Source organism: Fundulus heteroclitus, chromosome 22 (assembly GCF_011125445.2).
Source record: "Fundulus heteroclitus isolate FHET01 chromosome 22, MU-UCD_Fhet_4.1, whole genome shotgun sequence".
Lineage (NCBI taxonomy): Eukaryota > Metazoa > Chordata > Actinopteri > Cyprinodontiformes > Fundulidae > Fundulus > Fundulus heteroclitus.
This window is the reverse complement of record NC_046382.1, coordinates 21,383,019-21,398,970: the sequence shown is the minus strand read 5'-3', so window position 1 is coordinate 21,398,970 and position 15,952 is coordinate 21,383,019. Positions and strand designations below refer to the sequence as shown.

General features: G+C 43.1%; 2 protein-coding genes across 2 annotated transcripts; both read left to right on the top strand.

Moving 5' to 3' along the window:
• On the top strand, positions 1-12,945 carry oga (O-GlcNAcase). Its single transcript, XM_012880517.3, has 18 exons — positions 1-537; positions 1,431-1,482; positions 1,574-1,671; positions 1,767-1,897; positions 2,029-2,200; positions 2,302-2,400; positions 2,489-2,773; positions 2,861-3,019; positions 3,103-3,284; positions 3,433-3,690; positions 3,782-3,985; positions 4,632-4,806; positions 8,253-8,338; positions 9,416-9,520; positions 9,972-10,060; positions 10,139-10,331; positions 10,407-10,566; positions 10,969-12,945. Exons 1-18 carry the CDS (start codon positions 369-371, stop codon positions 11,103-11,105), a joined length of 2,754 nt encoding a protein of 917 aa, XP_012735971.2. The 5' UTR covers positions 1-368; the 3' UTR covers positions 11,106-12,945.
• A 1,123-nt stretch (positions 12,946-14,068) lies between these two features.
• npm3 (nucleophosmin/nucleoplasmin, 3) lies at positions 14,069-15,952 on the top strand. The gene is made up of 5 exons (XM_012880518.3): positions 14,069-14,244; positions 14,365-14,450; positions 14,582-14,701; positions 14,783-14,876; positions 15,411-15,952. The coding sequence occupies exons 1-5, from the start codon at positions 14,172-14,174 to the stop codon at positions 15,506-15,508; spliced, it is 471 nt and encodes a 156-aa protein (XP_012735972.2). The 5' UTR covers positions 14,069-14,171; the 3' UTR covers positions 15,509-15,952.

Genomic DNA, 15,952 nt, shown 5'->3' with positions numbered 1-15,952 from the left:
CTCGGTGTAAACAGGAAGAACCGATGAAAAGTAGGTTAAATATTTCATAAAGCGAAGAGGATGGTCGGATACGGACGGACGAGCGTTTTTCTTGCTTTATAAACCTGTCCACGTGTGCAGTGCTGTCTGCGGCTTAATAACAAGTCTGGAAATATTTCTGCACAAGTGGGTTTTGATTTTTAAGGACATATTCGCAAACACCGTGAGCTTTACCGACGTTACACGGAGAGTGACGCCGCGGTTTAATTTTCTTCTGGGGGGTGCCCGCCTGCCCGCCTGCCAGCCTACCTGCTGCTAACAAACTACATTCGGTTTGTTGCCTATTTTGGAAAGGATTTTTGTGCTTGTGTCGACGAAACCCTTGTACGATGGTTCAAAAAGACAAGACTTTAGACACTCCTCCGTTAGATGTTGAGCCGAGCCCCAGCCCAGTCTCTGGAGAGGCTTGTGTGGAGGCCCCGGGCGGCCCAGTGGCGGACTCCAGGATCGGAGTGGAAACGACGGGCCGCAGAAAATTCATCAGTGGGGTAGTGGAAGGTAATGTTTCTTTTTAAAATATATATATATATATATTTAACTGTTTTTATCTGGAAACCGTGAGAGATCGTGTGTAAAAAATGCTGCAGCGATTCCGTTTTCTTTGTAGTTCGTCGTTAGAACAATAATGTGGCCCGGATGATAGGATGGATTTTTTATTATTATTATTACTAATATCGTGGAGGATACGTGTGCATTCATTATTATATATAGTATTGCATAATTATTAGTATTATTTTTATTTATTTTTTCCTTTGCTTGCACCAAATGCATTCTCGCCATGCAGGGCTCCAGCACAGCCTGGAAATGTGCGGAATTTAAATCGACCGTGTATTGAAAAGAAAGATGCAGTATAAAAAAATGTCTCATATGCCAGACTTCGGCCTTTTTATTGTTCTAAAAAGGAAAAAAAAAAAATCAAATTAGGATTTATAGGAGTGATGCCGGGTGTTGTATTTCCATTGTCTTTGGTTTGGCCAATTGAAGCTTAGGATTCCCCCCCAGCTCATAGACTTTTATCCAAACCATGTTAATTGGGAACATTTGAATGGGTGTTTGCCCTGAGATCAAGGTTTTGGATGGTTCCTTTTTTCTTTTTCCGCTTTTATATAAACAGCTGACATTCCAATCCGCATTTACAATTTCTAATAATTGTGGATTAAAAATAGAAGTCCAGATGCCAACAAGGTTTCAAAGTAGCCTTTTGCCATACTGTCAAATTGGAATCCAGCATCAGCAGGTTGTGGAGCTTTAATAGCTTTTCCTCGTGTAATCAACATGCAGGGGTAGGTTGTTTGATATCACAGCTCTGGCAGTCATAATATTATGCTAATGTTCCTTTAAATCACCCAGAAGGCTTCATTGAAACCCACTGTGTGTTTTCTCTTACGTAGGCTTTTATGGACGCCCCTGGACTATGGAACAGAGGAAGGAGCTGTTCAGAAGGTAATCCTTGTCAATATTGGTGTCCATAAGATAATAGCAGGTCCTTTTTTTTTTGGATTAATGTACTGATCCTGTACTTCTTATCACGCAGGCAACAGAAGTGGGGGCTGAACACGTACCTTTATGCACCCAAAGATGACTACAAGCACAGGATGTTCTGGAGAGAAATGTATTCAGTGGAAGAAGCAGGTGGTTATATTGGATGCATTTCACCATGAGATGTTGTGGTTTAAGAAACCCAAATTATCTGTTAACTATCTTTTTTTTTATCATTTGTTTTGTAGAACAACTCATGACTTTAGTCAATGCTGCCAAGGAGTATGGAATAGAGTTTATATATGCCATCTCCCCTGGACTAGACATAACCTTCTCTAATCAGAAAGAGGTTTCTGCGCTTAAGCGAAAACTTGACCAGGTATTGAGATATTTTAACAGTGGAATATAAATGATCTTAAACCTGGGTACGCATCTCTATGGTGCCATAAATTCACTTCTTTTGTTTTTAATACCTGTCCTCCTTTTTATTTTATTTTTTTTCTCCCCCAGGTCACTCATTTTGGCTGCAAGTCCTTTGCCTTACTTTTTGACGATATTGACCACAACATGTGCCCAGCTGATAAAGAAGTATTCAGCTCTTTTGCTCACGCTCAGGTTTCTTTAACCAATGAAATCTACCAGTACCTCGGAGAGCCTGAAACCTTCCTGTTTTGCCCCACAGGTACTTCAGCTCTACACTGTTTTTTTATCCCGTTTTACATGAATCTCAGCACCTGTATTAGTTTTTTAATGCTCTTTTTTTTTTTTTGCGCTGAATTGTAGAGTACTGTGGAACATTCTGCTACCCAAATGTCTCGCAGTCGCCCTACCTGCGCACAGTCGGAGAAAAACTGCTGCCCAGCATTGACGTGCTCTGGACGGGTGAGCCTAACACAGTCCCCATTTTAAACGAGCACCACTTCTCATGTGTGTTGTGGTCCATTGTTTGAACGTAGCGCTCCATCTGTAGGTCCCAAAGTGGTTTCGAAGGAAATCCCAGTGGAGTCCATCGAGGAGGTGTCGAAGATCCTGAGGAGAGCCCCCGTAATCTGGGACAACATTCACGCCAACGATTACGACCAGAAGAGGCTTTTCCTGGGTCCGTACAAGGGCCGCTCCACCGAGCTCATCCCCAGGCTGAAGGGAGTCCTCACCAATCCCAACTGCGAGTTTGAATCCAATTTTGTCGCCATTCACACTTTGGCCACCTGGTACAAGTCCAACATGAACGGGGTTCGCAAAGACGTGGTCATGAGTAAGTATGAGCTGCAGCGATGCATGCTGATGTGTATTATAAAGCATTTATAGTTAATAATTATTGTTTTTTCTCTCCCTCAACCAGCTGACGGCGAGGACAGCACGGTGTCCATCCAGATCAAGCTTGAGAACGAAGGCAGCGACGAGGAGCTGGAGACGGACATGCTCTACAGCCCCCAGCTTGCGTTAAAGCTGGCTCTGACGGAGTGGCTTTCTGAGTTTAGCGTGCCTCACCAATATAACAGTAAGAGCCGTCCCAATAGGTGTTTTAAGGCGACAGATTTTCACAGGGAGAGGCGTGGATTAACGGCCCTCTGCTCCTTTTAGGCCGACAGGTGCCTCAGAGCGGTGCCAAAAGCACGGCCATCGACGTGTCGTCCATGACGGCGTCGGCCCTCTGCTCCTCCACGTCGGTCACGACCGTGTTCCAGCAGCCCATAATGTCTTCTGTGATGCCCTCCCTCCTGCTGGATCCCCTCCCACAGCCCATGGCGAAAACATCTGAAGAGGTGAGCTTTACCATCGCATAGTTGTAGATAAACGGATTAATTTCTTCTTGACTTAGCGTGTTTTGTTAATTATACCAGGAAAAAATGCTGGTATGCTCGTCTCAGTTTCTCTTTTGGTAAAGCTGTTCCCTCACTGCGTCTACTGCAGGTGGACGTGGAGAAGAAGGATTCCGACGAGGAGCCAATGGAGATGGTGGTGGAGAAGCTGGACGAGCCGGAGGAGGCGGAGGCCGACCCGGAAGAGAAAGACGCCGCTCCCATCTTGGCCGACAAAATGGCCGAGGACCTGAAGCCCATGGATACAGACAAGGAGAGTTTGGCGGAGTCCAAGTCCCCCGAAGAGTCGATCCAGGAGGACTCTGGGAGTGATATCGCTCCCATGCAGACTGACGATCTGCTCAAACAGGTAGCAAGACTCTTTAGATCCTCCAGCTTTGTTGCACAATCTAGAAGAAGAAACCTCTAAAGATCAGATTTTCGGCTCCTTGTGCCTCCAGGAACCGTATGTGCCCGGCCCCAACGAGAAGCCTCTGTTCGTACCAGAGGCCCCCACGCTGGAGGACCTGTGTCTGCTCGCCGAGCTCTTCTACCTGCCTTACGAGCACGGACCCAAGGCCACACAGATGTTAAAGGAATTCAACTGGTTGAGAGCCAACAGCAGCGTCGTGAGCGTCAACTGTAAGAGGAAGGAAAGTGAAAAGGTGAGGCGATGCTCTAAAGCTGGACTTTTTCTGCAGAGGGTGATGCCTGTGAGAGCGCTGAAGTGTAATATTACCTAAACCAGCTGGTAATGGAGCTGAAAACAAAATGGTGGATGTGTACTACCCGTAGTGTCCACTGGGTGGCGTTGGAATAATTGTCAGCGTGTTAAAACTACAGCTCTTATATTCAGCCATATGTGTGCTTATGATATTTTAAGACATAGTGAAAAAGCACACGTGCAAACAATAGAGGGTTTATCAGCAGTTTAAATTGTCTGATCTGTATCTGAGGTAAAGGCCACTTACTGTTATATATTAAAGCAATATTTACTCTGTAAAAATGGTAACTACTACTACTCTGAGTGCTTTATGCTGTAATCATCATTTGAGTTTTCAAGCATACATAACAGAGGAACTTAACCGAACAAGCGGGTCTAATTAATGTTCGGATCAGATGAAATGCAGTTAAATTCACTTTATGCTTTTAGGTATTATTCGGCTATCTAAGGAAGCCCGGGCCAATTACATTGAAGTTGTTGATTTATCTGGGTCCAAAGTGACACATTGATGGCGTTCAATCATTTACTCTTCAGCGATCCCTCTAATCCCCGCTCAGGCTAACGAGTCTCGTTTCCTGCTCCTTCAGGTGGCGGAGTGGCAGCGGCGGGCGGAGACGTTTCAGGACATGTGCTGCTCAGTCATCCACATGTTCACACGGCTGTCCAACACGGCCAACCGCACCATCCTGTTTGACCTCTACCCTTACATCTGGGACATCAAGAGCATCATGTCTATGGTCAAGTCTTTTGTCCTGTGGCTCGGTACGTGTTGAGGAGCTTCGGGGCCTCTTTGTCTTTGCAAGGAAAGCAAAAAAAAAAAACTGCAGCGTAGCGTCCAGCATCGCCACTCACAGACACGTAGCAGTTAAAACGACAAAAACAGGTGTTGGTAGAAATTAAAAGGAGCAGACCTTTTAGATTAGTGAGAAATATGTAGTTTTTTCCAATTTGTTAGTATTTAGTATGAATACAGTATTCCTCCTGTTAATTCTGGACGGCATTTGTGTTCATGACAATAATGCGCAGCTCTAGACGACTGTAGGCCAGAGTAGATCAGTTTTGCAGAAGTGGAGCAGGATGCACCAAACGAGTCACTATTTAACAGATGCTGATTGTTTTCTGTATTTATTTGTATTTATTTATTTTTGTGTGTGTCGGACTGAATGCCGCTTGCACCGCTTATCAACAACCTCTCTGTTTCTCCTACAATAAGCTCCATTTTATTTTTTTTTTTTTTTTAAAGATGTCCACTGCAGGGTTACTGCTGCTTGCTGTGTGTCCCGGTAACATCACCGCTACATTCCCACTCAGACACACTTGCCTCCATTTCTGTCTGTGGGAGCGGGGTATAGGGACAGTCCCTATCCCCCCCACCCCCACCCCTCCTTCCTGCCCCAGCGCGCACGCGAGCTTGGAGAGCAAGTTGACTGACTCGTTGTTGAAGGCCGTTCTGGTGCATAGAGAGAAAAACCCAAAACCAAAATAACTCAAACGTATCTGAAGTGTTTTGGCTGAAAGTGCGTTAAATATTACAGGTCTGGGCAAAAGTGAGTCCTGCCGTCTGATTTTATTAGCTCAGCCTGTGTTAGGAATGGGCCGGTGTGAGATTAACCTTGAGTTAAAAACATAAAAGTTTAACTGTATAAACGCAGAAATGTGTCACATGTTTACACGGGTGTCACACTCCTGCTCCTTTGGTACATTGAAAGATTTTGGCTAGGAACTAGCTAAAGTTAGTAGTTAAATGTTTACTATATTATGAATATTGTACCTTTTTTTTACTTTTGTTATTGTTTTTTCTTTTTCTTTTCTTTTTAAAAGTTTTTTTTTTTTTTTTATCTTTTCTTTAACACGAGTTTAACCGATTAAAATAGCAGTATAGTATTATGAATATTGTACCCTTTTTTTTTTTTTACTTTTGTTATTTTTTTTTCTTTTTCTTTTATTTTTAAAAGTTTTTTATTTATTAATTTTTTTTTAATCTGTTATTTAACACGAGTTTAACCGATTAAAATAGCAGTATAGTTAGCACGGCTTACACAGAGAAGAAGCGGCGCTAGTATGTCTACAGCTGTAGTTCTAACACAGTGCTGCTTTAATGAGCTGCACTCCTTTTACTTAGAATTACTGCGTTACACGTTTCCTTTTTTTTTTTTTTTTTTTTTTCCACAGCTTCCAAACAGCAGCATTTATATTTTTATAGTAAGCAAGTGGGGAAACGTTGTCGTCCATATCATCGTTTAGCCGACCGGCTCGTTTCTGAGCAGACGTGCCGCTCTCTGCGCTTAGAGGTCGAAACACCAGATACGGTTTGAGCGGCATTCACTGTTGGAGCCGTTTCTCAGTGCTTTGGGAGCAAATGATGCGTTGATAACCCTGAAGCACCAGCACGGCCTGCAGGTTACTCCCTGTAACCCTGCTTTCATTCACAGGTTTCTGCCACACTGTAAGGCTGCCATCTCAGCCAGCAGCAGCACACAGCAGGCAGCAAAACCTGCACGGGGAAAAGGCCGCCTTAAATGAACACCCCCCCCCAATACGGCCGTAAACGGTCGTTTATTTCTTAACGCTGGCTTTGTTTGTTGCCAGACACTTTGTCTCATCAGCCATCAGATTTCTGTGCATTTTCTTCTCCCCCCCCCATGAAAGAAGCTGTGCAGCCGGCACTTAGTCCCAATCTCCCTAATTGTTGTACTAAGACCACCTACTAATAACCCTTTTCTACTGTTTTCTCCCTTCACTATGTACAGATGGAAGAATCCACAGTACAAGTTTCTACTGCTATTGGATCGACAGTGGCCGATGTATGCACAGTGCAGGCGTTGTCTCTTTCCTTTGTTCATGCTTGAATTTGATCCAAGTAAAAAAAAAAAAAACAACAACACATCTTAAACCAAATTTGTTAAAGTAAAAGATTGAATTGGAGGAAAGGAAACAACCCTCCGGATGAAGTCACATCTTGCGCAGCGATTTTTTTTTTTTTTCCAAGTTTGAATTCCAGTTGTTAACTCCAAAAATTTCTCTCTTTAGCGGCATTAACTTGTTTTTTTTTGTTTCTGTCAGTAGGCCATAAAAAAACAAACAAAAAAAAAAAAAGAGCGCTCAGACCAGCCGGATGCACCTGCCCAGAGGAACGTAGGGGTTAGCTTTGAGACGGAAAAGCCTCCTTTCTAACGGGAGAAAGGAGGCTTCCACTCGCAGTAGCTGGATGCGAGGAAACGGAGGGAGGGAGGGGGGGGGGATCCGTGTGGTGGTACATCCACAGGGACCCTTAACCAGATTGTCCGTGTTGAGCTCGGGGTTCCTCCATGCGGGTGCATCTGCACGCTGTGCTGTCGGCTCTTCACAGGAGGTTGTTTTGATCAGTGCGAGGTTCACGTGTTAAAGCAGGGGTTAGGCGTCCTGCACGCGCGCTGCACCGGCCCGCTCACATGACAGGGCCTCCTGTCAACCAGGTTCAGACTTTGACGCTCGTCAAACAGCCAGAGAGCTTCAGACGTATGCTTTCTCTTCTGGGTTTTGACCTCGGTAGTTCTTCACCCCCTCTTTTTTTTTTATTATTATTATTTGTTTTGACTGTGGCTTTCTAATATTAAACCGAGCGGCCCTTTTTAACTCTGGGGGTGCGCTCTGACCTCCTCTCGTTCAGTCTTCCTGGTTTTTAATGACCGGCGCTCCCCCGTCATGTGACAAGGCAGATCCAATGAGAATGTGACTTCACACGGGGAGCCTAAGATCAGTGGGGTGATGGCAGCTAAAGCTTTCCGTTGTGATCCGTAGCGAGCGTGGACTATATCCCCTCCTGTTGGTCAGGATTTCTCCGTCAGCAGAGGAGCATTATATTCACAAACGAAGGGTGGAATGGCTACAGGGAATAAGTAGATAACCTGCAGGCTACTCAAAGGCCGCCTAACGTCAGCGTTTCAACCCACATTCTTCACAAAGGAGCACAGCTAAATGTCGCTAGGGGAGAAAACTTGCATTTGAGTTGCACATCGTTCCACAAACATGAGATTTAGATGCCTGAACCCCCATCACATCATTGAAGTATTTTTAAGTAAAGCGTATACCATTTTTATGTTTTAATGATTAGACATTTATATTACATATTGCCCCCTCCCCCACCCCCCCTTCATTCCCCACTCCCTTCATCTGTATCAGAGCCCCATCCTGTGGTAACAATGTCCGCTTGGCTCTGCTCCTAACAGGGTGTCGTAGTCAGTCCTCAGCACAGTTTCCTAAAGGAGAACAAGAGTCCTGGGCCTTTAGGGGAGGTCTAGCAGGAGAGTTCCAGGTATCTAATGCACCGAAACGATGGCAATAAAAATGGAAAAAAAAAACAACAAAGTGCTGTGGAAGACGATGGTAAATGTGCGAAGGTATGATGGGGTTTGGTCTGTCAAAGGCGAGCTGATGGTTAAAATCTAGCCTCGTAACATCCAGGTTGTTCATTTGGGAGTATTGTCAGACTCCTCGGGTGGAACAATAATCCCCCTCATTTGATCAAAGAGCCCAAAGCCACTTTGTTTCCCTCCATTTTGGCGTGGCGTTTTCTGATTGACCTGTTCTAGTTTCTTTCAGCAGCTGCCGAAGGAGATGCTGTTATTCCCTGGCGCAAGCGGCGCGTGCGAGCATGGCTAGGTTTTTATTTTCATGACATGTGGTTTCTTTGCAGGACAGCTCAGAGCAAAAATAAAATAAACTAAAGATATATCTATATATATATAGAAAAAGAAAAGGCAATCTGTGTGCGAGCGCACGCGCAAAAGCATCGCAAGCGCACGCGAGAACGCAAGCGTCTGTGCCCAGGGAGAACTCCAGGATCAAACACGCCAGCGTCCTCTCTAAAACGCCGCTTCACTCCGGTTGGTGTGCTATTGAGCTGACGGGCTCCCATTTGGTTTATTTTTTAATTTTTCCCTCCCTCTGGTTTATTTTTTCCTGGAGTTCTCCACATTTCCGCGCCAGCATCATTATTTTTCTCAACAGGAGGGTTCCGTGCGCAAGCGTAATACTGCGATGCCTTACCAAAGGGAAAGGAGCATCTCCTTCAGCCAGTGAAGCCCTAGTCAGACCAAAACTGAACCCTCATGTTTTCAAAGACTTTGTGCTTTTTTTTTTTTTTTTTCCGCCGCTGCCGTGGCGACAGTTAGCAAAGCGGTGAGGTTTTCTCTCGTTGTCCACTGTCAGACCAACACGAAAACTCCAGCGGATTGATTTAATCGCAGCTCCTCTAAGCGCTTTGCTGCCCCTAGTGGTCGGTTTTGGGTTGACAGTGGCACAACCTGACGAAAGACGCAGTCAGGCAGCCAGAAGCACCAAGCTGCCACGTCCTCTGTAATACTGAACCTCTTTGTTTTGCCGCCCACAGAGATTGTTGCCAATAGAAGCGGCAAACGATCTTTTCTACCAGCCTCCACCTTCTTTGCCAACCTCCAAAATCTATACCTTAAGGCCGTACTATCCCAAAGATGAGGTAACGTTGCTTCGAATGATCATATGTCCTTCCTGCTTCCTCCTTTCCTGTTTCCTTCCATCTTTGTGTCCTTTGTTCCTTCCTTTCTTCTTCCTTCTATCCTCCTTTCCTTGTGCATCCATCCAGTTTTTCCAGCTGCCTTTCCTCCATAGAAATATCTTCCACAAGCTCATGCTGAATGTTTATATCTCGAATTTTAAACAGCCCATAAGGGACTGATAGCTCTATAAGGTCAGAAGTGTTGATGTTTATTTGACTGTTTAAGGTTAATTAATAGATTAATAGTTATAATGATTGTTTAAGGTTAATTAATAGATTAATAGTTATCACCCTCTGATGGGGCGCAGGGTGGGTATTTTTTTTTGGCCTGCTTTTGCTGTTTTGGCATTTTTTAAATATGCAACAACTACTCCACTGTTTGCTTCAGTGACAGACGTTTCTTCCGTTGCAGGCCGCAGTTTATAAAATCTGTAAAGAAATGTACTGTGAAGGAATGGAGGACGAGCCGTTCGCCGAGGAGACTGACCTCATTGGAGACAGGTAGAGCCTGTTTGCCGTCTGGCTTTGGTTACGGGCTGTGGAAGAGTGGTGACTGACTGACCGGCTGCTGGTTCACAGGTTAGTCGGAGGTCTCCTGACCGTCAGCTCCGACTACGGCTTCGTGCTGGAGGATGACGAGGGCATCTGCGGCTACGCTCTGGGCACCGTGGATGTGAAGCCTTTCATCAAGAAGTGCAAGCTGAGCTGGATTCCCTTCATGCAAGAGAAGTACCACAAACCCGACTGCGAGAAGGATCTCTCTGAGGCAGAAGTACGACCTCCGTCCATCCGTGCTCGTTTCTCCTGCGCTCGGTTTTAATCCTCGCTCTGCTTTCCGTTCCTGTAGAAGATGATACTGAGTTTCCACGAGGAGGAGGAGGGACTACCAGACTCGTTTCTGTCAAACTTTCCATCGCTCATCAAGGTGGACATTCACGCCAAAGTGACTGACCCCAGTGTGGCCAAAAGCATGATGGGATGTCTGTTATCTTCGCTTAAGGCTAATGGTAAGTAGGGGCAGTGTGCAGCTGTCCTAAAGACATGCCCACCTATCTCATACAGGTTCAGTGTAAACATCCACAGGGTGTTTTTTTTTTTTTGTTGAGTTTTTCTGTTATCAGCTTTAAATTTAAAAATTAGCTCAGCAGAACCCACCAACTCTGCCTCAGCTTGATGTATTTGGCCAAAGTTCAGATTCCAGATGTGCAGACCTGCCCCGACACACTTGTAGCCAAAGGTGGCTCTGCAAAATAGTGACTGAGGGGCTGAGGACAGATGCACGCCACACTTTTCAGATTTCCACCTCATTTACACATTGTGTTGGTCAATTAATTAAAATGCCTTCAAATTAGTGGTTTTCACGTGAATAACGTCTTTTTTTTTTTTTTCTGTTTGTTTCTCGCTCCCAGGGTCTCACGGTGCTTTCTGTAAAGTTCGTCAGACTGATAAACGAATGCTGGAGTTTTACAGTAAGCTGGGATGTTTCGAAGTGGCCAAAATGGACGGCTTCCCCAAAGACGTCATCATTATGGGACGCAGCCTCTGAAGGAGCGTGCGCACACAGCCACGGACAGTGCAGCGTCGCATCGATACACCTTGGTACCTTCATGTGGGGGAAAAAAAAAAACTTTTGTTATATTTATACTGCCAACAAATGTGGGCTCAGCCCAGAATGTCACATTTTGGGGGGGGGTTGATGTAAAGAAGCGCAAGAGTCACACAGAAACCGCGCGGCCAGGATGTGGCAGATCAGGAGCTGAAACATCCAATGAGAGGCCTCCAGCCACTCCAGCCACTAACATCAAGTGTCCTCCCCCAAGCGATGATTTTTTTTTTCTCCCCCAGGAGCCAATGACTTTCCATGGATCCATTTCTCCTCCGGCTGAAAGACGAGTGGATGTGAAACAGCAGCAGTAGTGAGAAGAAGGTGGCTCCTCAGCTAGGCTCCTCTTCTGCTTTCAGTCAGCAGAGATGTTGACATGTTGAATTGGACGTCAAACAGGAAAAGAGCTGCTAAAAGAATGTGGTGTTCGTTTTTTTCCCCCCCTTAGATTTTATTTCTCCACAGTTCTCTGGGAGACGAAAGGCCTGAGCATCAAAGAACGTGTTGATGAAAGTTAGCCAAAGGGGTCGTGTGAATTTTCGTTGAAGTAGCTGCAGACATTTGCAAAGCAATAGAAACGCTTTTCTGTGTTTACAGTTTGCTACTTTTTTTTTTTTTTTGCTTCATTCCCCTCCAGCTATTGCCTTTTCAATCTTTGCATCTGATTGCTCTTAATTTTTTTTTATTTTTATTTTCCAGACCCCAGCATCTCCTGTGTTTCTGATATCTGTCCCATGTGTTTTTTTTTTTTTTTCACTCCTATGTCAGGGCCATGTAGAAACTTCTAGGGAATACATAATGTGCATCAGTTCATTTCCATTTATTTGTTTTAGATATAATGAAGAGTCAACTTGATTCCCTCTTTCTGGAAGAAATCTAAAATGAATCATTGGGACCAAGATATTAAAGTTTTAAAAAGCCTTACAGGGTTTTCTGTCCCCTGTATTTTATTTCTTCAGTCACTGCTTGGCATTAATCTGATTTCTATGAATGTATCTTCATACTGCGCTTGCTAAGCCCTGATGTTCCCATGTCCAGCTGCAGCTTTACGGCTCTGAAGCTTAATTATCGTCTGCCTTCTCCTACCCGTGTGTTGGTGGATGTTTCCTGTTCCGACTCATTTCCATTGGTTCCTGCAAACCAGTAGTTCTCTCCTTTTTGTTTTTAGCGAAGCTCTTTGGCTACTTACCAGAGTGTTTTGTTGGTTAGACGAATATCGGCGGCTGCTCCAGTAGCTGCCAGTCAAATGTGATGTTTCCAAACTGTACATTTAGAAAGTGCATGAGGCGCGTTGGGTTCGATGTGGCTGACGTCGGTTTAAGTCTCCTCCGTTACATAAAGGAAGAAGCATGCCACTTTGAACCACATGCATAAAAGTTTCGTGCTTTGATGGTTTGTAAATATTGTCATTTATGAAGTATTAAAAGGTTTTTGTATATTGTTTTTGAAAACCGCTTCCATTCTGTTTTAGTCCAGAGGAAACAGGATGTTAACCCCTTGTTAGACCGAGCCGTCCCATCTGTTAACAAGGACTGAAACTCACCAGCAGACCTGCTCTTCTGCAAATGAAGTTGGTGTTTAGTTTCTTGCCTCTTCCGTTTGGATGTTTCACAGTTTGCTTGTGATTGATTTTTATTTTTTTCTGCCAGCTGCATTTGACTTAACTGGGAGAAATCCTTCATACTGTACAGTTTAGGTTTGGGGTGGGATGGGGAGTCATTAAAGTGAGTTTATTTCTGTAAATTTCTATGTAAGATAAGTAACATTAAACTAATAAATCATACTTACTGGTTTGTGTCTTCTTTGTTGCACTATTATAATCTGACTTGATCATATTCGAACTGAAAGGATGATCAGAGATACGTGGTTTTACAGCAATATTTTGTTACTTTTAATTTATTTTTGTTACTCTGGTTAAATGTCATCCCAGGCATTGGTATCAACTCAGTTTATATTCAGAAAAATCTTTAATTAGAAGGATAAAAGGGATATATAACAAATATTTGTAATTATTTTTTTTTATGTTTTTCAATGATGCAGTTATCCCTTTTTTTTTTTAATCTGCAATGTGATAAATTTAATCATTGCAACATATGCCTTCTTGAGACGGTTCCATCTTATTTTTCATTGTAAATTGTGATTAAAAATCAAACTGGTTTAGATCAGATTTTTCCATTTTCAAAAGATTGTAAAGCTATTTCTATTTGAATGCATAGTTGTTTTTTAATTAAAATAAAAATCGGGTAAGGGACCGGCTCAATAATTTTTTTTGAAAATAAAAAATTTCATTGGGTTGTGTCAAGAGATTAGGTTGTGTGTGTATTTCGGGTGTGTAGTTCTTCATACCCTCGAAAGTTTCTTTAGTTTAGTTTTTTTTTTTTTCCATAAAAAGAATGTGAGGGAATTGTTTAAATGTTTTATGTTTATTGTGATAAAATATCTGAAGATGGCGTTCAGCAATAACGCTTAATATGTTTTTGTAATTTAAAAAAAGTGGCAACAGAATTCATTTCTATGACAAATTATTTACTATTTTTGTCATATATATATATATATATATATATATATATATATATATATATATATATATGTGTGTGTGTGAAAAATTATTTACTATTTTTGTCACACACACGCACACACACACACACAATTTTTATTTTATTTTTCCGTGGTAGCTTTCCAAAGTGGGTTGGACCGGTATTTTTTTTATCGTGTTAATTAAATTCTTGATGTGTTCAAAGACAATTCAATTTCGTGAAGAAAGTGTTTTGATTATTATTTATTGTACCTCTAAAAAAACAGGCATGATAAATGTAAGCAAAACGCAGGGGAGAACGGCGTATTTCCTCGATGCTGATTGGTCGAGAGTATCAAAACAAGAGTTAAAACGGCGGTCGCATAAAAATGACGTATCTCTTTCGTCTTCTCTCGGCGCAGCCCTCCTCTCCACACAGCGTTGGTTTATCTTAGCACATTGAGGTCTAAACCAACTTTTGACGCTTGTAAAAAATGAATTTCGTTGACGATGAATCCTCGGAGACCCCGCCTAAAGGAGAATCAAAGTTGGAGAGCTTCTTGTTCAGTAAGAACAGTTTTAATCTGCCTTAGATGCTGCTCTTTCGGCGCACACGTGGGTTTCTGGGAGCTGAGGTGTTTCTTCATTCTTTTCCTAATCAATCCGATGGTTTGATCTTATTTCCAGACTGCGAATTGTCCTCTAAAGTACCGTTCTACACTTTCCAAGGAGATGAAGAAGAGGACGTGGAACACTTCCTTGAACTTAGAACAGTATGTGTACATTTTTATTATTATCATTTACCGTGATCTTTTACGCCCCGATTTCCTCTATCTTTGCAAACGTGTCAGCAGATATTTACTTGGATTTCCAGCAATGCAGATGATTGTCCATGTTCCCTCAGGTCTGCCTAGGCGAGGGAGCCAAGGAGGAGAGCAACGTGGTGGAGGTGACAGCCATGAACCACCTGGGAAAGACCACCTCGGTGCCCATAGCCAACCTCCACGTCAAGTGTCTGCCTATGGTATGTTGATCACACAGCGAATGCTTATCTTCACAGATGAAGGTGTCCTAAAGTTTAATTATTTTTTATTTTTATTTTTAGGTGAGTCTGGGAGAGTTTGAGCTGAAAGCCCCAGTCACCATACGCCTCAAAGCTGGAACAGGACCGGTTTTTGTCAGCGGCCTGCACCTTATCGGTATTGTCAACCACTGTTTGTTTTGTTTTTATATATATATTTTTGCTTTATGCCTTACTTTGTGTTGGTCTGTCACATAAAACTCTGTACACTGTTAGATAACATGTAATTCTATTGACATTTGTCTTTGACATCTGGCAAACAGACCCAAACATGGCTTCAAAATAATATTTCTATAAGCAACAGCCTCATTAACTTGTGAGGCCGAATTTATTTAAATACATCACATCGTTAAAAATGACTACAAAGCCGATCTGATCCATTTGTGTCTATTTAAAGCTGTTCAGAATGAAAACAGCCAGGGGATAGATGAGTTTTTTTTATAGCGTTTTGTTTTTGTTTGTGTGTGTGTGTGTGGGGGGGGGGGACCGGACGGCGGCAGCTCGAGGGAGGGTTGCCGGGGGGATTGTTTTGGGTCGTTGTGATCGTGACACAAGCAGGAATAGTTCAACAGACGTGGCCACGGTGCTGGAACGAATAGAAGCTTAACTAAACCACCAGTGATGTTGGTTAACCTTTGCTTTTCATTCGCAGCCTCAGAGGTTGAGTACTCCGATCAGTCTGGGGAAGAAGACGAGGAAGAAGAGCTGCCTGCTGTCAAACCAGCGAAGAAGAAGAAGAAGAACCATTAGACAGAAGACCGTCTCTTAGAGAAATTGTTTTGTAAAAAAAAAAAAAAAAAAAGGACTTATTTCACACCCTCTTCCACACAGCTACGTGAAAGCACAGTACGGCGGCAGCTAAACACGTAACCAGCCACAGCCAGACCCCCATATTTTCACCCCATTATCCATTTCAGTGGATAATGCTGTTATTTGTATAAGAGGTGTTTTTGATATCAAAATATACTTTTGTCCCCACTTTTTTTTTTTTTTTTTTTTACTGTATATATTATTACTCCCTCTGTAAGGATTTTTTCTGCATTGTCACTGGTCAAAACGTCTAACGCCAGTGGAGGTTAATGCTGTTTAAGGTTTATAACGTTGTAGTTGTCTGTTAAAGGAAAAAAGCTAATGTTTTAAACTGAATAAAACAATCAGATTTTTATGCTGTTCAATAAATGTTTGTGGACAAGA